Genomic DNA, 21,660 nt, shown 5'->3' with positions numbered 1-21,660 from the left:
AGAAGAGCCAGTGAGCCTCAACTCAGCAGTGTTCCCTGTCCATCAGGCTTACCAAAAAGGGACCTGATGAAAATCCTGAGGCCTTCCTCAAAACCTCCAAGCAAGTGACCACAGTAGCCCAGTGGCCCCTAGACCAATGAGCCATTTTGCTGGCTCCATACCTAACCAGGGTGGGGCAAATTGCTTATCACCCTGTTGTGGCTCAAGAGTATGCACAAATCAAGGTGGCCATTCTCAATACCTTGAAAGAGACATTCTTGCAATGTCTCCGTGATGAGTGGTACTCTCTGGGAGCAAAGCCTTGCCTGGTTGCCCAGAAGCTGTGAAACTTGTGCTGGAGATGGCATAGACTGGAGATGAAAATGGGAACTCGGGTGGCTTAGCTGGTCCTACTCGAACAGTTCATCCAGATATTATCACCTGGGAGAAAAGACTGGGTGTTACGTCACTGTCCCGAAACCATGATGGATTCCATTCATCTCATGGAAAATTATTTAGTTGCCAATATCCCCATGATGACGCCCTACTAGAGAACCACTGGGAATGAGGGCCCCACATCACTGAATGAGAAACCAAGTGCTGGAAGCCAATGTTTTGAGGTGCTTCAACCCACTTCCCCTATCTCCTAGACACAGGAGGGCCCAAGGATCGAGGGGCCCATAGATACCCCAGATCAAAAGTCTGGAGCTATTGACCTGCTGCTCAGTCCGAGAGACTGCCAATCCACAAGAGTTTAAGAAAGGAATATTGCCAGTTCCTGAACTAGGGGGATCCCATATGTAGGGGCATATGTGCTGACTCCATGGGTGCTCCAGGGCTGGAACAGCCATGGAAAACATTAGCGGGTGTTTAGCTCCCACCTGCAGTCAGCCAGCTCCCCTCCCCCCCCACTCCTGCCCGCTGGTGGCCCCCGCTGATCAACTGCTCCCTCTCCCTCCCAACACCTCTTCACGCCACGGAACAGCGGTTCAGTGCTATGCAGGAGGCTCTGAAAGGGAGGGAGAGGAGCAGGGATGGGGCATGCTTGGGGGAAGGTGCAGAACAGGACAGGGAAGAGGAGGGGAAAAGGCAGGGTGGGGGGCAGAGCAGGGGCAGGAAGAGGCAGGGCGGGGTCTTGGAGGAAGGTGTGGAGTGTCGGTGGGGCCAGGGTGGAGCGGGGGCAGGAAGAGATGGAGCAGTGGTGGGAGTTTGTGAGAAGAGGTTAAGTTGGGTTGGGGTCTGGGGCTGAGCGGGGGGCTTGAGCATCCGCGGGGAAAATTAGAAGCCAGCACCTGTGCATAGAGGACCTCTGAACACCTAGAGGAGGGCCCAGTCACAACAGCAAAGACCAAAATGTTCATTTTGCATGTGACTTCCCTGGGCTCTGGTCCCAAGATTGCTCCTATATGGAGTGTAGCTTTGGGAAAATATGTACCCTGAGGTCCCAAGCCCAACAAGGAAGACCTGCAGAGCTGATCAGTCCCATAAAGGTGAATGGAGAAGTGGTGGGGCTCATGAATTCAGGGGGTGCTCAGACCATGGTGCAGAGCTTTGTGGTCTCAAACCTTGGTCAGCCCAGGGCACCATCCTGTTACAATGTGTGCATGGGGACATAAAATCTTAGCCCTGCATTCAAGCGACTTTAGTTGTGGGTGAGCATTCCACTGCCTGACGATCAGCCTGGACCCAACCCTTGCTGAGCCTGTTATTGTCTGCAAAGACTGGGACTATTTTGGGGAGTTATTAAAGGAGTTCTTGGGATAGTTTCTGGACACCACAGCCCCCTTACCTCCAGCCTCAGAATTAGACTCACAGGCTGTTGGGGACCTCAAAGCTGGAGATGGTCAAAATTGGATGCAACCTTACCCCAAAACAAAGGGTTGAGGCCCAGGAATCGACTGCTACCTTTTCCACAGTATTCTTTACCCAATCTGGGTGAATCTATTTAATAATCCACATTATTCAGACCAAACCTGGACTTAGGGTCACAGAAAATCCACAGCCTCTTTCCCAGAATTTGAGGGAAACATGAAGCAAGAGCTCCAATCAATGCTAGAGCTGGGAGTAATTAAAGAGTTGTTTAGCCACTGGAGGATCCCAATAGTACTTGTTCCTAAGCCTAACGGGCATCTGTTTTTGCATAGTTTTGAGGAAAGTCAATGCCATATCGAAATTTGATGCATATCTTGTACCCCATGTGACGAAGGTCTCAGCCATCGAGGTGAGGCAGAGTACATTACACCCTGGATCTGACCAAGGGATATTGAGAGATCCCCCTCAAGAGATGATGCCCAGAGGTAGTAAGAGGTAGTGGGCACCACCCCCAAATATTTCCCACTATCCTTTCAGTTACCCCACCTGACTGAAGAAGTAGAACAGCAGCAGAGGTAGTAGAGGCCGTTTGTGCCCTTGCGATAGTGTGTGAGCTGTGACTGTGGAAGTGATCAGTGAAATACAAGCAGGTCGTTCTTTACCTCAGAGAGCAGGGAGACTGCTGCTGACGTGCGCAGCCTACAGGACACACGCTAGCAGAAGTGAGTTTCAAACCCATGCCCATCCTAAATCCTTTCTTGCTTGGGAAATATTCCCAAAGGTTATGTGGCTGCAGTGAACAGTCACAGTCACAGATACATATTCACTCACTCTCTGTCTCCCTATCCCCCTCACACCCTCCCTCCTTTCCTGTCCCCACCCCAGCGAGCAAAGGTAGCTGGGAGGGAGACTGTTCCCAGCCAGGCCAAAGCCCCTAAGTGCCTGCCCAGGGATAGGGTTGGGCAAGTCAATGTGCAGGGGGGTGCAGTGCATGCATCATTTTCTTTCCCAGGAGCTCTCCCCTGCAGGCTTGGGTTATGGGAAGTAACCCCATCCAACCCCACTCCTTCATGCTGCATGGACTTGGACAGAAAGAGAAAGCTAGCCTGGGAGGTCTGGCCTAGACTAGTCCAAAACAGTAGCCTACCACAGAGGCCTGGCCTGGGCCTGCGCCTGTGAGGCCCCCCTGGTTCTGAATACAAGTAGCTAAAAAATATTTCTAAAAACGTCAAACAAATGGTCGATGACAATACCAGAACCTTTCAGCAAACAAAATGCATCAAAGAAAAGCAAGTATGCCGAAATTCAACAAGATTTACCCACAACTTCAGAAACAGGCCAAATTTTGGAAAAATCAGTTGGAGCATGCTTTACCAGTATTACCTCCAAACTCTTAGATACCTCAGATATTGGCAAAGACGCTGGTATGGTAGCACAATCAGAAGTGGCACATTCAGTGTCAGACTCTTCAACAGATGAAGACGAGGTGGAAGGAAATGACTGGGCAATATCAGATTGTGAATGGGAAATTAAGAGACCCCACCTGGCAATATGGTAAGCCCAGGGAGCAAGATTCCACCCGGACCAAGTGATATCGAGGCAATTTATCAAAATAACCACAGCTAAGGTCTTATCCACAAATGAAATACAAGAACTAGTGGAGAAGATTTGAAAGAGGGTGGTTTGGTTTATATCCAAGGGTCAAATATTGTGAAATAAGGAATGCAGCTAACAGCTTCCCATGTAGATGTTTTTCAACATCCCGGGCTGTAGAAATAGCAACTGGGAAAAAGCTACAGCAAAGGATGCAGGATTCTGACAGCATGAAAATGGTCAGGATCACAAGAGCTAGCGAATGGTATGGGCTCATTCAAAGACATTCAGCCGAAAGGTGATGGTCTTTCAGCTCAGTCACAAATTACTGATGTATATTTTGCTTTAGTGAAAGAGAACCACATGCATATCGTAGTAGTAGCAGATGTCCTGCAACTCACTGCAGTTTGGGGGATTGCTCAAAGAGGAAGATACGGGAGTGTAAGCAGTGATGACAAGGGCAACTTCCCAGAGCTCTAATGTGTAAAGAAAGAAAATTGAAAGTGGACCACACCATGCAAAAATAAACCCATTCATCAATACAGAATGAAATCACTCCCATTATGTCAGAAATGCTACTTGAATGCATAAGCCGAGAAGTGAAAAAGTCTAATGTTTTCTCTATAATGGTTGTTGAAACTAAAGACAATAGCAAAGTTGAACATGTTTCAGTTGTGTTGAGATATTATTTCCATTTCTATCCCACAGAGTCACTTAATGCAAAATCTTCCCTTCAGTACGTGAAGAACACATTGTCAAGGTGGGGTATTAATATAACAAACTGCATTGCCCAGACTTAAGACGGTGCCAATGTTATGAGTTGAAATCCTAATGGTGTGCAAGCTCTCTTATGGGAAGCAGTACCTCAAGCATTGAACATTCACTGCTGCAATCACAGGCTCAATTTAGTTATTGTTGATGTATACAAAGGAAACATACACGCCCTGATTTTTTTCACTATCCTGGAGAAATTCTTTCTAGAACAGCTAATAGGCATAAAATTCATAGCCATGTAAAAGACAGTACAACCCAGAAATAAAGTCTTAGAATTGAAAAAGCTCTGTGGCACACTGACCGCCATGACAAGTTTCTGCTTATAATGCTCTGAAAAAGACAATTCCATCCATTCTTGTGATGTTTGGCATACTGTATCAAGATAGGTCAAGAGATGACAGGGCAGCGGGTGCACGAGATCTTAGTTTGGCATTAGACTTTGACTTTATTGTCCTCCTTTGCATGTTCATAAAACTGTGACTGCTTAAAGTTATATCTGACTTGCAAGCAGTCGAGTGTGAATTGTCTCAATTCATGTTTATCTATGGCCACCCTAATCAATGAATTTCTGAACATGAGAGGTTTGGAAGAGGTGTTTGATAAAACAGGGAGTGAAGTGCAGAGAAGGGCAACAAAAATGATGAGGGGTATGGAACAGCTTCCATATGAGGAGAGGTTAAAAAGACTGGGACTGTTCAGTTTTGAAAAGAGATGACTAAGGGGGCTTATGATAGAGGCCTATACAGTCATGACTGGTGTGGAGAAAGGGAATAGGGAAGTGTTATTTACCCCTTCACACAACACAAGAAGCGGGGTGTGTGTGTCACCTAATGAAATTAATATGCATCATGTTCAAAACAAATGTAAGGAAGTACTTCACACAATGCACAGTCAACCTGGGGAAATCATTGTCTGGAGATGTTGCGAAGGCCAAAAGTATAACTGGGTTCAAAAAAGAATTAGATAAGTTCAAGGAGGATAGGTCCAACAGTGGCAAATAGCCAAGATGGTCATTAACACAATGCCATGCTCTGGGTGTCCCTACATTTCTAACTGCATGACAGGGGATGGCTGACTCGACAAATTGCCCTGTTCTTTTAATTCCTTCTGAAACATCTGGCAGTGGCTGCTGCCAGAAAACAGGATACTGGGCTAGATGGACTATTGGTCTGACCCAATATTGTCATTCTTATGGTCTTACAAAAACCATTACCATAGCCTCAGAAAATGATTTGAAGGCTCCTGAAGTTCAGGGAATACACAATTGTATATTAAAGTTGCCTACAAACTTCAGGAATACATTTTGACTGACGCCATGTCAAGCGACGAACAGCCCCTTTCAGATAAAGGAGACTCACCTTTTTGCCAGTGCTTGATCAAATAAACAGAGAACTTCAATGAAGATTTTTCTGAAAATAAATATGTTCTTGTTGGTGTCAATTTCTTTAACCCAAAGTCTGAGAACTGTCTTGAGTTTCTAAAATGAAAACAACTTGCAGAACACTGTGGAAGTGATCAGACAGTGTGAAGCGCAAGGTAAAACGCCTGGCAAAAATAACGGAATGCTATGAAGAAGAGCAGCAGCCCAAGCCTGACAGTTTGCTGCAGCTGCTAGGTTTTTTTTTTTTTTATAAATACAAACGTGCCTTCCAGGAACGGCATAAATGAAGTGTGATTGGTATGAGTATGCTGCCATCAAGTGCTGCACATGAAAAAACTTTCTCATGCCTGGATGAAAGATTACCTAAGGAACTGCATGACAAGTGACCAGTTAAGGGCCTTGGCTGTCATGGCTAGTCTACCCTTGCCTGCACTGAGCCCTTCTGTTGCTCTGCTCACTAGCCTCATCATGTTGTTCCTCTGTGCCTACTAGGGTTCACCAAGACTCCCTTTTTAGTGTAATATGTAAATAATGTTCAGTTTGCTCCTTCTTCTAGATTATTAAAGAAGATAATAATTAAGACTGGACATACGCAATAGTCCCTGTGATATCTCACTAAGGACCTGCCCACAACTCAGCATAAAGTCTACTGTCATTATGGTTTTTTGGCCGTTGTTTATGGGCTCTCCACTATTTTTCTGTTTACAGGACACTGTTCATATCTTAGCCCATTTGAATTAACTTTGGTAGTAAGACTTTGAGAGACACAATAGTGGACTCAGTTCACTACTGCATTAGCAGTTCTACCCCAATATAACGGCAGTGAAATCAAACAACATAACTCCATTGTGAAACTGGAGTAAAGCAGTGATTGCTCAAGACCAGTATTGCAGATAAGAGCATGCCATCACAAGCTGCAATATCTGTCTGTATTTTCTATCACTTTTCCAATATGCCCACTCACCATACTTGCTGTCTGCTTTGCTGCTGCACACCAGGCTTACCTCTTCTTTGGGTTGCCTATGTTGATTCATAGAGTTGAATCCTGGCCCTCCTAAAGAGAATGGTAAAACTCCCATTGATATCACTAGGTTCAGGATTTCAACTGTAATCTTCTTCCTGAGAAACACCGGCAGTTTTTGCCTCGTCAACATATAGGGGAAGTTTATTACTTTTTCCAATGTACATTGTATCTAGCACTTATTCAGCATTCCTTGGGATGTCACATAATCAATTCCCTGCCATTGCAGGGGCCTCAAGCATTGATTCACATCAATCCCTTTGATTTTCTGACTGTGGTACATAAGAGTTAAGTGTCCTGAGAGTTGTAATCTTTTGGTCTAATTTCAATAGTTAAGTTTAGTGCGCAAATGCTGGGTGATATTAGTGGCCTGTGATATACAGGAGTTCAGACTAGAATCTCTGGTGGTCCCTTCTGGCCTGGAATGCTATGATTCTATGTCCAGCCCCTCCAAAACTTTTAAATTCACTTGTACTTTTCACCCACATCTTCAGGGTTTTTTTTAGCAAAAACAAATTTCATATAATCGGCAAACTTCAACTATTTACTTTTCATGTTAAAATAAAAAGAGGACTAAAATAAAACAGCATGATCTATGTTAGCTTCATCCGGGGCTCACTTGTGTCTCCCACACTTGAACTCTTATATTTCAAAACTAAAAGGAAAATAATGAATACAGCTGACAGCTTAGGTATTTTATAATGCAGTGGTTGCCAAACTTGTTCTGCCGCTTGTGCAGGGAAAGTCTCTGGTGGGCCGGGCCGGTTTGTTTACCTGCCGCGTCCGCAGGTTCGGCCGATTGCGGCTCCCAGTGGCCGCGGTTCGTTGCTCCAGGCCAATGGGAGCTGCTGGAGGTGGCAGCCAGTACCTCCCTCGGCCCGTGCCGCTTCCAGCAACTCCCATTGGCCTGGAACAGTGAACCGTGGCCACTGGGAGCCGCGATCGGCCGAACCTGCAGATGCGACAGGTAAACAAACCGGCCTGGCCCGCCAGGGGCTTTCTGCACAAGCAGCAGAACAAGTTTGGGAACCACTGTTGTAATGTAATGGACACAGAAGAGTGAGCACTCATTTCACAGCTAAAGCACACGTGAAGATTTTCATTCTCAACATGGATAGATATAAAATGCTGTCACCATCCAAGATGGCTTTCCAAAATAAGGATGGATTTGGATGTGTGTGTTACACAAAAATAAGGGATTGATTTGGAGCAACATTTCTGTATCAATATCATGGTAAATTTTTAAAAGGAGATCAGAAAGTACTATTTCATCTGACCGTCTCGAAAAGTTCCCTTTGTAGCAGATAAGGAATGGTGTCATTATAAAATGGAAAAGCTTGCTTGGCCAACCATGAGGTCAACAGTAGAATGGCATTTGCTAAAGCTTTGACCCAGATATGCTTCAAAAACTTTCAATGTCTTTATATTGACATAAAAAGAAAAGGAGTACTTGTGGCACCTTAGAGACTAACACATTTATTCGAGCATAAGCTTTCACGAGCTACTGCTCACTTCTTTGGATGCATACAGTGGAAAATATAGTGGGGAGATTTTATATACACAGAGAACATGAAACAATGGTTGTTACCATACAGGCTGTAACAAGAGTGATCAGGAAAGGTGAGCTATTACCAGCAGGAGAGCGGGGGGTGACGGGGATCTTTTGTAGTGATAATCAAGGTGGGCCATTTCCAGCAGTTTACAAGGACAGGAGGGGAAATAAACAAGGGGAAATAGTTTTACTTTGTGTAATGACCCATCCACTCCCAGTCTTTATTCAAGCCTAAGTTAATTGTATCCAGTTTGCAAATTAATTCCAATTCAGCAGCCTCTCGTTGGAGTCTGGTTTTGAAGTTTTTTTGTTGAAGAATTGTCACTTTTAGGTCTGTAATCGAGTGACCAGAGAGACTGAAGTGTTCTCCAACTGGTTTTTGAATGTTATAATTCTTGAAGTCTGATTTGTGTCCATTTATTCTTTTACGTGGAGACTGTCCAGTTTGACCAATGTACATGGCAGAGGGGCATTGCAGGCGCATGATGGCATATATCACATTGGTGGATGTGCAGGTGAACGAGCCTCTGATAGTGCGGCTGATGTGATTAGGCCCTATGATGGTGTCCCCTGAATAGATATGTGGACACAGTAGGCAATGGGCTTTGTTGCAAGGATAGGTTCCTGGGTTAGTGGTACTGTTGTGTGGTGTGTGGTTGCTGGTGAGTACTTGCTTCAGGTTGGGGGGCTGCCTGTAAGCAAGGACTGGCTTGTCTCCCAAGATCTGTGAGAGTGATGGGTCGTCCTTCAGGATAGGTCGTAGATCCTTGATGATGCATTGGAGAGGTTTTAGTTGGGGGCTGAAGGTGATGGCTAGTAATGCTACTCTTGAGAGGCAACAGATTTAATGTCCTATTATAAATTCTATATGAATGCCAAGTACCTCCATTCCTGATCATGTGTATATTGCTTGCTTTTGCAATTCATCTTGAGAAGTGGTCCTTTTAAAGTTTAAAAGACTCCTCTATATTTTTATGTCATTAGAATTTAGAATCAGAGAGTTTTGGGTCAAAACTTGACAAAGAAAAGCTTCTCTTCAACCAGACAAATAAATAGGTTAAAAAAAAAAAAGATAATACAGTAAAGGTGACCTCCTATGGTGACAGAGGAGGGAGAATCTTGAAAAATGTATTGTTAGTGGGTTGCTCTGCTAAGGACCAATCATCAGAGAAAGAGCATAGGAAAGACCAGAAGCCACTCAGCTAATTAACTAAGCCAATCTGTTTAAGAAACTAAAACCTTCTGCTAAGCAGTTGCACTAAGAATGCCACAGTTACAAGCAAGTCATTTTTCCAGAGAATGTTTTCCAGTTCAGGACTAGCTAGCATTTATTTCAGAGACTGTCTTTGGCTCAGTTAACATATTATAAAATACACACACACTAGGGGCTCAATCCTGATCCCACTGAAATCAATAGAAAAAATCATCAGGACCTTCATATCCAAAGCAGCTTCATGTTAGCAGGCATAGAGAATAAGCTTGGGGAGGATGTACGTAATAGCTTGAAGCCTGTTATCCTGCTGTAATGCAACACTATTCCTTTTCTCTCATCTCTGACATTGTTTGCTCCAAAACGTAGGAAGTAATTAAGAAGGAAACTGTCTTTCATTTTCAGAAGAGTTATACGATGATGGCCATATAAAGGCGCGAGCAGATTACAGTTTGATACAAGTTCTGCTAGGTTATGGATTTTCAATGTCCGCTGTTACCCATATCAGCAAAACCAGGTCATTACAGCTTTCTGTGACATTCATAGCTAATTTAATGGCAGTCCTGATATAATATGTTATTTAAGTAATAGTCATTTTGCAATTGAAATCTCAGTTCAAATGGTGGCTGTAACAATCTATTTTTATTTCCAGAATGGTTTTTTTGACTTATTATTATGCTGCAAAGTCATGTACCCTTATCAATATGTATTTCATAAAGAGGCTTGGAAGGATTAGATTTTTATTGGTAAATGTAGCTAAAATGTGAAATTCACTATCCACACACAAACCAACAAATCATAATTGAAATTTACAGATCGGCAAAGTAATAAAAATGTTGCTTGATTTAAGGGTATTTGTTTTATTTATTTTAACAGTTACAGAGCTTTAACTTTTTGAATCTCAATATCTACTGTCATTAAAGGATGATTGTCCATACTACCCCAATTTCCTGCAACTGTGAAGATGTAAATCAATACAAATTGAAAAAAAATGCTTAAAAATAGACAGCAATAGATGTTGAAATGATAAAAAATAAAAATCAAATTCTGTCAAGCCTATTCCTAAAGCAATGATTGAAGTTAATTAAAAAACAAACCTATATCAAATGATCAAAAGGCAGAGGACATGCTATAATTGTACAGAAGCACTTGAGGTCTTTCATAATTACATTTTTTTTTAATAAAAGACAATTTTTTTAAACTTTTTCTGCTTTTTTTCACATAGAATGTTTCAAGTGTAAGACAAAACAAGTAGGCTCTTCAATGTAACATGAAAAGATTGAGACACTTCTGTGCCTGTGTGCCGAAGGGGTATTTGTGACACCTCAAAGCCTGATGTACATGCCAAAGTTGTCCAGAAATGTTTCATGTTTCGGTATGCTTGGAATCCCGTTTGGTGGCTTCCTTATAACTTACCTCTTTTTCATGAGTTAAAAAAACAAAGGAGAGAAAAACTGTGTCTCAGGGAATCTAATTTCCAGTACAAATTCTTTTTGTAATGTTTGGTAGGTACAGCTCTTATTTTACTTGTTTTGATTTTTGATGTAGCTTTACATGTATTTTTTGGTATTTAAATACAAAGGTTATACCATCTCAGAAGAAATTAACATATGCTTGAAATGATAAAGGCTCCATATCAGAAAAACCTTTTGATTTTGCTGGTCAGATTTTCCAGATGTACTACGGTTGATTCCTATTTTCTTCTCGAAAGACATGTGGAACAAGTGAGTGTGCTTGTTAGAATCCACACTATTACTGGCATTCTATCCTGAATAAATACTATTCCGACGCTGATAGGACATAAGATAAAAGTCAATAAAAAGAGAATTATTTATTAAAAAGGTCTAATGTTACAAGAACAGTACACAGGACCTATTATTTTTACTGTGTCTTTCACATAGTATATACCATTATATATAGTTTATATACAGATTGTATACAATATAGCTAAAATTTTGAGATGGGCCGTGACAGTAACGTTGTTTTGGGCTGCAAACAAAATTTCTTTGATTCATTTTTTCATTTTATTTTCAAAACAGCTCTTGCAGTGTTATACAAAAATACAGTCTTTTTAGTGACTGCCCTGTTACAAGCTCATTCAAGAAAAAAAAGAAAACTCTTTTCGCAGCTAAAAATTAATGTATCATGATAAGGAAACATTGCCTTCTGCAAAGTAACAAATATGTAATACATAGATACTTAAACATTTAAAACATGTTTATTAATATATTTAAGATGCAAAATACATATTCTGTTCCTGTTGACTATAAAACATATCCCCTTGTGTCCCTGCAGTACAATTACATGACCTGAAGGTGTGTTCCATATTTCCACCGCTATTTTGATGCTACTGATCCAGATATAAGTAGATGTACTTATATCTATTTATCCACACTAGACTTTGATACTTGTCATCAACCATATCCATTTAGTGTATTCAGAAATTTGTTTGACTAGAATGCCACCAATGGTGACAGTAACTTCTTTGATTATGAATACCCCTGATTGAACTGCACTGGTTCTGGTTTATTATTGATGCTGATTTTTCTTTAGAAACATAAGCCTGGTCATGCAAGCTCTCTTGCATAATGAAAATGCTTCTGTTTTGCAAACCATAGCACGTATTTGCTTTGTTACAACTTGCTCTATCAGCAATGGCAGAGAAGCCAATGTTCACTGCATGCAATCTATTCCATCCCCGCTTCTTTGACCACAAACTGTTATTTCAGAAGAAGTTGTTTAAGGAAGTCCTTTTCTTGTCTTTTATCTCAAAGCTTTTGGTTCTCAGATACTTGTCTTATCGTTGCTCTCCTAGCAATATGGTGACTAAGAGTCTTTAAAACCTGGTTCTGGGGTGATCTGAATAGCATCTTTAAAATTCTCAGTGGGTATAAAGAAAATGATTCTAATGGCCTTTGAAAAAATACTTTTGTAAAATGTTCAGAAAGATAAAAAATGAAAATCTATCTTTCATCCAGTTTTGTACAACTTTTGAGTATCTGCTCTGCTATGGTGCTTCCCTGGCCGTTATTTTAAAGGTGTAAGAAATGGCACATTTGGAATGTGCTGACAAGCAAGCAAAGTGATAGAATTTTTGTTAGAGAACCCAGTGCCTTAATTAGATCTCTTTGAAAAGAGTTAGAGAATCAGCTATCCGAGTTATGCTACCAGGACTTTCCCAATAAAATGATTTGAGCACAACACACTTGATTACTGCAAACAAGGTAAAGGTCATACTGGGCACAGTCCCTACAAACACGGTAGTAAAAAGTCCCCTTGCTGAGAACATCACACACACCACACTGTACAAATGCACACACACTCCATATACACTAGGGGTCATTTTGGCTTAGGTGCTAGCATGAGGAAAGGCCTTTAGATCTAGAACGGGAACTCCTCCTAACTGATTACAGAATGGAGAAAAGACTGATACAGCAGAATAATGGCTGGGATTAAAGCTGTTAGCACACAGTCCCTATAAAACCAATCTCTATCTGGTGAGCTCTAGAAGAAGGTCCAGTAGCCTTGCCACCTGGAAACCTTGCTTGATAATTCTTATTTATCCAAGTGTCATTTGGGACACAACATTCCTCGAAGCACATTCTAATTGAACTCTGCATGTTTGCATGACTACAGTCCATGAAATATTACTCTCTCTCCATGATATGCATTCTTATATACTTCAGCTTTAGCTTAATTACCAAATATATAAAGTACAGTACCATACAAAAATGGACTAAAAAAATTAGTCTAAGACTGACAGGAAAAAAGCAGATTTGTCTCCTTGCATTCCTTTTATTTGCCCATTTAGCAACTACTGTATGTTATGATTAAATGCCCAGTGGTGGTTTAACTGCTATATGCACTGTTAATGAATTTAGACTATTTATTTTTCTATTCAAAATAAACATTTACTTCCTCTGCAGTTAAATTATACAATATTTGATGAAAAACAATAGCATTTATTTCCTTTTAAGTTTGTGTTCAGTCATTTCCAGTTTACCTTGCAATAAAATTAATGGCTTCTTCTCTGCTCTGTTCTCTTTCTCTGGGGGTGCTTTCAAAACATCAGATTGACAAATTTTGCTAATTCCATATGTATTCATACATTTTCCAGAAAATATTTCCTGTACTTTCCAGTGGGCATATAACTGAACTTTTTCTTCTCTCCTACTGCCTTGTCACTGTGAGCAGCCAGCCTTAGGGGAAGCAACAAAAGCACTAGCTTCAAAGTCCTTTTCAAACTTCACTCATTAAAAAAAAAATTCCAAACAAAACCAATGTACTCTACTAGACACCACTATTTAAACAACTAATGGTACACAACTGGGGATCACCAAATTTAAACATATTAAAAAAGTAAAGTACATTTGACAGAAATTACATTTGCTTACAAAAGTTTATTACATACAATCTGCATATTTTTGTTGGGCCAGTAAGTGTCCCCTCCCCAAAGAGAGGACATCTACAAAAACTGAAGAGAAAAACCTGATGAATCATTTATCATTTTTTCAACACTCCTCTAAGTGCACCATGTGTATTTCTATGGGTCTTTAGGCATTTGCTTAGGGTTCCAGCTTCTTCACGAACATAAAGCTCCATCCATTGGTGTTATCAAGCTAAAGCAAACAAACAATGAAAAAAAAAAAAGGTCTGCAGTCTTCACCATGAGGTGGAAGGGACCATCAGTGCCAAGAGCAATGTTACAGATGACGAGGACGTAGAGAGAGCATGTAAAGTGGATTGAGAGCTTGTAACTTTTCCACCTGAAATGAAAAACAAAAACAAACAGGGAACAAATGGAATAAACTGTTCTTTCCATATTTGTCAAGAACAAATCATGTCAAACCAACATAATAGCTTTCTTTGACAGGGTAACAAGCCTTGTGTATGGGGTGGGGGGGGGAGTGGTAGATGTGGTATATCTTGACTTTAGTAAGGCTTTTGATACTGTCTCACATGACCTTCTCATAAACAAACTAGGGAAATAACCTAGATGGAGCTACTATAAGTTGGGTGCATGAGTGGTTGGAAAACCATTTCCAGAGAGTAGTTATCAGTGGTTTACAGTCAAGCTGGAAGGGCATAATGAGTGGGGTCCTGCAGGGATCAGTTCTAGGTCCAGTTCTGTTCAATATCTTCATCAATGATTTAGATAATGGCATAGAGAGTACACTTATAAAGTTTGCAGACAGTACCAAGCTGGGAGGGGTTGCAAGTGCTTTGGAGGATAGGATTAAGATTCAAAATTATCTGGACAAACTGGCGAAATGGTCAGAAGTAAATAGGATGAAATTCAATAAGGACAAATGCAAAGTACTCCACTTAGGAAGGAACAATCAGTTACATACATACAAAATGGGAAATGACTGCCTAGGAAGGAGAACTGCAGAAAGGGATCTGGGGTTCTTAGCTAAATATGAGTCAATAGTGTAACACTGTTGCAAAGAAAGCAAACATCATTCTGGGATGTATGAGCAGGCATGTTGTAAGCAAGACACGAGAAGTAATTCTAATGTTCCTCTCCACGCTGATCAGGCTTCAGTTGGAGTACTGTGTCCAGTTCTGGGTGTCACATTTCAGAAAAGATGAGGACAAATTGGAGAAAGTCGAGAGAAGAGCAACAAAAATGATCAAAGCTCCAGAAAACATGACCTATGAGGGCAGACTGAAAAAACTGGGTTTGTTTGGAGAAGAGAAGACTGGGGTGGGGGACATAAAACTTTGTTGCATGGAGGAGGGAAACAATTGTTCTCTTTAACCTCTGAGGACAGGATAAGAAGCTTAAATTGCTGCAAGAGTGGTTAAGGTTGGATATTAGAAAAAACTTCCTAACTGTCAGAGTAGTTAAGCACTGGAATAAATTGCCTGTGGAGTATTTGGACTCTCCGTCATTGGAGATTTAGGTTAGACAAACACCTGTAAAGGGTGGTCTAGATAATACTTAGTCCTGCCTTGTGCCCTGTGTGGGACTGAACTAAAAGACCTCTCAAGGTCCCTTCCAGTCTTACTATTCCATGATTCTATTATTCTATTTAGAAGCTGTTTAGAAACAAAATGAGTAAAAATGAGATACAGGACCTTTCCCTTCATATGTACTGAATTTAAGAGAATCTGTAGTTCTGTGGAGTTAGAATCCTGATGTATGGCACCACTCATTTCATAATGGCCAGACAAGTATAAAGGAAAACAATACATTTCCAAGTTACCATTTCACCTACGGTTACCAAATGTTCATCCATAATTGTTACTGGACTCCTACCATTTGAGTGCCTTTATGTGCATATTAGGAGGAAAAAAATAAATTAGTTTCTTTTGTGAGTTGGTCACAGTAGCGATCAGTTTGGAGAAATGAATGTATTCTGATGACACTATTTCTGTTTATGGGATTTTACTGAAGAATATTTCCATAAATATATTTATCATGAGAATGATAGTAATAATTACATTAAAGTCCTGGTATGTGCTTCTGTCTAAGAGAGGATGGACCCAGATCCTCAGGTTATTTCAGTTGATGGAATTTCATTGCAATTTATACTAGCTGAGGATCTGGCTATAATAATTGTTCATGGCTAGTTGCCTTTTAAACTAGGGACTGTTTGTTCCCAAGAAAATGTGACAATATTGGTGGAAAAGTGTTGGTATAAAGTGCTCAGTGATCTCATTCCTCACACTGTCACCAGTTTTCAACAGGAACACTGTAGACATGTTTCTGCTCTGAGTTTCACCAGTGTGAATCAGGAGGAATTCCACTGAAGCCATAGAGCTTTCATAAATGTGTGAGAACAACACAAGGTCCTATATTCTTGTGAGACTAATATAACCCACCAGTTTTATACTATTTTAAGATATGGTAAAATTACTTTATTCTATTTTTTTACTATGCATGAAAAATTGCAAGTGGTTTTACTAAGAGGCTGCAAATTTGTGAATGAGGAAGGGATCACAGTTTAAGTTAATATACATTTCTTTGCATATCAGAGTCCAAGCTCTTTGACTACAATACTAAATTGAAATAATGTCACAACATGACAAAAACTGGAGCTCACTGGTGAGCGTACCAGGGTCTGCCAGCCATATTTGCTCAAAAAGCCAACTCCTATAATATATTTTCAGGTATATTTTCATTCTGCTCTTTGTGATGAAGAGGCTGGAAGTCAGATTTCTCTTGCCAAGGAGCCCCTAACCTCTTCAAAATATCGACTAATACACAAATGTTGTCCATCTTGACGTCTTCTTAAATCTTTTCCTACTCCCTAACAGACAGCTGTTTTTTTTCTTCCTCAGATAAGTCTCCCTTTTCCTCATACCAACTGGAACTTTGCCTTTATCTTGCACCTGAGAAGCAGGCAGTCCTCAGGTGATGCCATTTTAGATTTAGTATTGGTAAGTAGCGAGGACCGCACAGAAAAACTGGTTATAGAGAACAGTCTTGGATTGAGTGATCATGAGTTAATTCAGTTTAAACTAAATGGAAGAATAAACAAAAATAGGTCTGCAACTAGGGTTCTTGATTTTAAAATGGCAAACTTAAAACAATTAAGGGAATTAGGGAATTGACTGGACTGAAAAAACTCTAGGATATGAATGTGCAGGAGGTTTGGAATTACTTAAAGTCAAAGTTACAGAAATGATCTGAAGCCTGCATCCCAAGCAAGGGGAAAAAACTCACAAAGAAGAGTTGTAGACTAAACTGGATGACCCAGCATCTCAAACAGGTTATTAAGAAAAAGTTGACAGCCTACAACGAATGGAAGATGGGCGGGATCAGCAAGGAAAGCTACCTCTTGGAGGTCAGAAAGCGTAGGAATCAAGTAAGTACTGCCAAAAGCCAAGGAAAGCTGGACTTTGCAAAGGCATTTATAACCAATAGTAAAAGTTTCTTAGCCTTTTAAATAAAAGGAAAATAAGGAAAGAAGAAGTGGGACCACTAAGCACTGAGGATGGGTGGAAATTAAAAATAATCCTATGTATGGCTTAACCTCTAAATGAATACATTGCCTCAGTTTTAATAAGGGTAATCAGGAGCTTGGGGAAGTGGAATGGTGGTTAATGAGAAGAATATGATAGTAGAAATTACAACATCTAAGGTGGAAGCCAAACTCAAACAGCCTAATGGGATCAAATCAGAAGGCCTGATAATCTCCACCCAAGAATATTAAAGGAACTGGCACATGAAATTGCAAGCCCCATAGCAAGGATTTTTAATGAATTTGTAAACTCAAGGTTACATGCTATGACTGGAGAATTGTCAGTATTATCATTGTTCGCGTATCCTCTTGCAATGGGGAGACGTGTGCAGTGGAGTGTTTTGGAAAATTTTCTGAATATATATTTATACATGTTGCTATATGTTTATGCTCAAGAAGGCATAAAACTTTTTCACTAAGAGGGTGGTGAAACACTGGAATGCGTTACCTAGGGAGGTGGTAGAATCTCCTTCCTTAGAGGTTTTTAAGGTCAGGCTTGACAAAGCCCTGGCTGGGATGATTTAACTGGGAATTGGTCCTGCTTTGAGCAGGGGGTTGGACTAGATGACCTTCTGGGGTCCCTTCCAACCCTGATATTCTATGATTCTATGATTCTAAGGCAAGGTCAAAGAAATGGGACCTACACTTGGAGAGGAAGGTGGTGTAGTTAGTCATGGTCCTTAGTTCCTATAGGAGCACATTTCACAGCCATTTTATTAGTGCCACAGTCTTCATCCTGGAGCTTTCGGCAGTCTTTTACATATTCTGGACTCAGGCCATTGAGGTCTTTGAAGATAAGGACTAAAATCTTGAACTTGATTCAAAATTCTATAGGAAGCCACAGTAGAGAGCAAAGGACAGGCTTGATGTGTTTTCTGTAGCTGGTATTGCTGAGGAGATGTACCATAGCATTCAGCCCCAGTTGAAAGCTTTATGTCCAGAAATATCACGTTGCTGTCATCCAGCCATGAGGTAATGAAGACTTCAATAATTGAGGCCATTTCATTGCCTTCCAGGGTAGGATGGAGTGTCATAGCCCACCAGAGATGGTAGATGTTGCTCTGTGAGAGCTCAGTGTTAGTAAGGAATACAAGAGAACTCCTTAAATTGTGGACTGAATTGACCAGTTGTAGGTGGTACCATCAATCAAGGGAGTCAGCACTGTTGCTGCAAACTCTCCAAAATGCTTTCCTCTATCCACTATCATAACCCTTGTCTTGCTTGGGTTCAACTTCAATCAGCAGTTCTTCATCCATAAACTAATCTCATCCAAACACTGAGCCTTCTTGATGGTAGTGGTATGTGGTGTAGGACAGGAAGAGCTGTGTCTCATTTGCATACTGCTGGCATATGTAGTTGTCTGACCAATTAATCTAGTGTCTATATTTAGATGCTAAATAGGACCAGTGAGAGAACTGATCCTTTTGGGATTCCACAATTGAGGGGTCTATTTGTGAAGTTGCAGTTTTCCATCACTACTAGCTGGAGGCATCCCTCCAGTAATTATTCTAACCATTTTAGCATATTACTTTGGACCCCTGTCACCTCTGTCAGGTGAGACAGCAGTATCTCATGCCTGACAGTGTCAACACTGCAGAGAGGTCCAGGAGGATGAGAATGGATGTCTGTTCTCTATCCATTGACAGACATTCATTAATGCCACTAAAGCTGTTTTCATCCCATGTCCTGGCCTGAATCCATATTGTACCAGGTCCAGGACACTAGTTTCAATTAGATGAACCTGAAGCTGGCCTTTAGCTAGCTTATCTATGAGCTTGGTCAGGAACAGGAGGTTTGGTCCTGGGTAAAAGTTGGGTAGAACTGAAGCGTCCAGGGTGGGCTTCTTTGGTGTTGGTCGGATTATTGGGTGTTTGAAGGAGGAAGGGGAGACTCCATCCCTGAATGAGGCACAGATTATTTCAGTGAGACATGGCACTAGTTGCTCACAACTTTTTTACAAGTCAGGAAGGGCCTGGGTCAGATTCATAAGTCTTGGGTCGTGATTCCATTAGGGTGTGAAGAACGTTTTGATAAGTCAAAGTACTGAACTCCGTGAATGCAGGTGGGTGGGTGCAGGTGGAGTGGTCGGTGCAGATGGGGCAGATCCAGGTTATATGTGAAGCCTTCCTGAATGTGCATGAACTTTTCACTGAAGTGAGATGATAAGAACATAAGAACGGCCATACTGGGTCAGACCAAAGGTCTATCGAGCCCAGTATCCTGTCTTCTGACAGTGGCCAATGCCAGGTGTCCCAGAGGGAATGAACAGAACAGGTAATCATCAGGTGATCCATCCCGTCACCCATTCCCAGCGTCTGGCAAACAGACGAGGGACACCATCCTGGTCCATCCTGGCTAATATCCATTTATGGACCTATCCTCCATAAATTTATCTAGTTCTTTTTTGAACCCTGTTACAGTCTTGGCCTTCATTGTATCCTCTGGCAAAGAGTTACACAGGTTGACTGTGCACTGTGTGAAGAAATTCTTCCTTTTGTTTCTTTTAAGCCTGCTGCCTATTAATTTAATTTGGTGACCCCTAGTTTTTGTGTTATGAGGAGTAAATAACACTTTCTTATTTTCTTTCTCTACACCATTCATGATTTTATAGACCTCTATCATATTCTCCCTTAGTCATCTCTTTTCCAAGCTGAAAAATTCCTGTCTTATTAATCTCTATAGCTCTTCACAGTATTTGGTACTTGGTTCTGATACACTATCTCATACATACTATGTGACAGATTTATCTTCATGTGTAGGCTTCAATAGGGAAAATATATTTGTAGCCAATGTCCCCTTGTGAATACACTTAGTCAGGTCCGGCCTTAGGGAAAATGGTGCCCCAAGAGAACTTGTATTTTGGTGCCTTTGGACCCCACAGGTGCTCCAGTCCCCCATCGCCCCGACCCCTGCGGGCTCCCCCCAATCACCTGCTGCCTCTCCCCAGTGCTTAATTTGTACTGAAAGAGGCACAGGGGCTCAGCCTCAACACAAATTAAGCACTGGTTGGGTGGCTGGTGCTGGCTGGGCGCCCAGCTCTGAGTTTTGGGGTGTGTGTGTGTGTGAGAGTGTGTGTGTGTGTGTTGGGGGAATGTGTGCATGTGTGAGAGAGAGAGCACGTGTTGGGGAATGTGTGTATGTTAGGGAGAGAGTGTGTGTGTGTGTGTGAGAGAGAAAGAGCGTGTGTTGGGGGGAGAGTGTGTGTGCCTGAGTGAGTGTGACCGTGCGCTGTCTCTCTAAGAATACCATTCAGCGCCAACTCACAGGTGCCAGCACAGACATGCTCCCCCTGGCTCCCACCCCAGCTCAGCAGAGACCAGGTAGGGGGAGAGGGACACCTCAACATCAGCGGGCCCCCCTACTCCGCCTCCGGCACAGCAAACAGGGGGCTCAAGGTTCCGAGCTTGGCTAGGGATGGCTCCATGGGCTGAGGGTAGACGGGAGGCAGGATCAGCAGTGGCTGCAGATGGCAGTGGAGCAGGGCAGCGAGGGAGGAGGGGCACCCCCGCTTCAGAGGAGTTACCTAGCTGGTCCAGCTGCCACCCCTGAAGCTTGGTCTGTCCCTCCTCTCCAGATGCTGCCCTGGCTGTTGTTAGGACACATGGGTGGGCGTACCAACATAGTGCCCCCTTGAGTGCCATGCCCTGGGTGGCGGCCCAGCCTGCCCTACCCTAAGGCTGGCTTTGCACTTACTTAACAAGTACACACCCATAATCCTGTTTGGTCTTCTTAGTTGTATGTTCAATTACTCAGTAGCTCTGAAACAGAATCATTTAACCAATGACTTTATCTAATAACTATATTATCCATTGAAGTTAATATGTATTAATTAAGTGTAGTATGGTGTCATTTTAAGAATATGACAGGCCTGTATTCAAAATATAATCATGAACTTACCTGAAAAAGACGGTACCCTGATTTGGGAGCTGGCTGTCCCATCCCCTCCTTCACTGACTGCACAAACCTCTATGATATAGACACCAACATCAGGAAGAAGTACCACTGCAGAGGTTTTCTGTGTTTCAATTACTTGACTATTGCTGTGGCCTTCTTGCCTAAACAAGACCTATGGATGATACAGGAGCTTTAGAATCACTACAATAATCTTAGGTTAAATACTGGACTCTTTACTCAGGCAAAATTGCCATTGAAGGCAAAAAGTACTTTGTGTGAGAAAGGACTAGAGGAAGGACTGGAGGATTTGATGCTTCATCTTTAAATAGAGAACTTGGTCTTTCTTTTTCCTGAAGTTATTTTTCAAAATACTGTCAAAGACAGACCCCAATTCAAAGTCCATTGAAATCAATGGAAAGACTCCATTCACTTGGAACGGCTGGCTATTGAAATATGAAGATTCAGTATTTGTCC

The 21,660-nt window shown here is 41.7% G+C and overlaps 1 protein-coding gene across 5 annotated transcripts in view; it reads right to left on the bottom strand.

Moving 5' to 3' along the window:
• Window positions 1-11,134: 11,134 nt before the first annotated feature.
• CNTN5 (contactin 5) overlaps window positions 11,135-21,660 on the bottom strand; it is a 982,104-nt gene continuing 971,578 nt past the window's right edge. For all 5 annotated transcript variants that reach the window (XM_048843558.2, XM_075126897.1, XM_048843549.2 and 2 more), the window contains 2 exons: window positions 21,190-21,358; window positions 11,135-14,088 (listed from right to left, as the gene is read on the bottom strand). In XM_048843558.2, coding sequence (XP_048699515.2) covers window positions 13,985-14,088; window positions 21,190-21,358 — 273 coding nt within the window. In that variant the 3' untranslated portion in view covers window positions 11,135-13,984. The remainder of the gene's footprint in view (window positions 14,089-21,189; window positions 21,359-21,660) is intronic.

Source organism: Caretta caretta, chromosome 1, assembly GCF_965140235.1.
Source record: "Caretta caretta isolate rCarCar2 chromosome 1, rCarCar1.hap1, whole genome shotgun sequence".
NCBI classification, from domain to species: Eukaryota; Metazoa; Chordata; order Testudines; family Cheloniidae; genus Caretta; species Caretta caretta.
The sequence above is the reverse complement of the archived record's forward strand: the minus strand, read 5'-3'. Positions and strand labels throughout refer to the sequence as shown.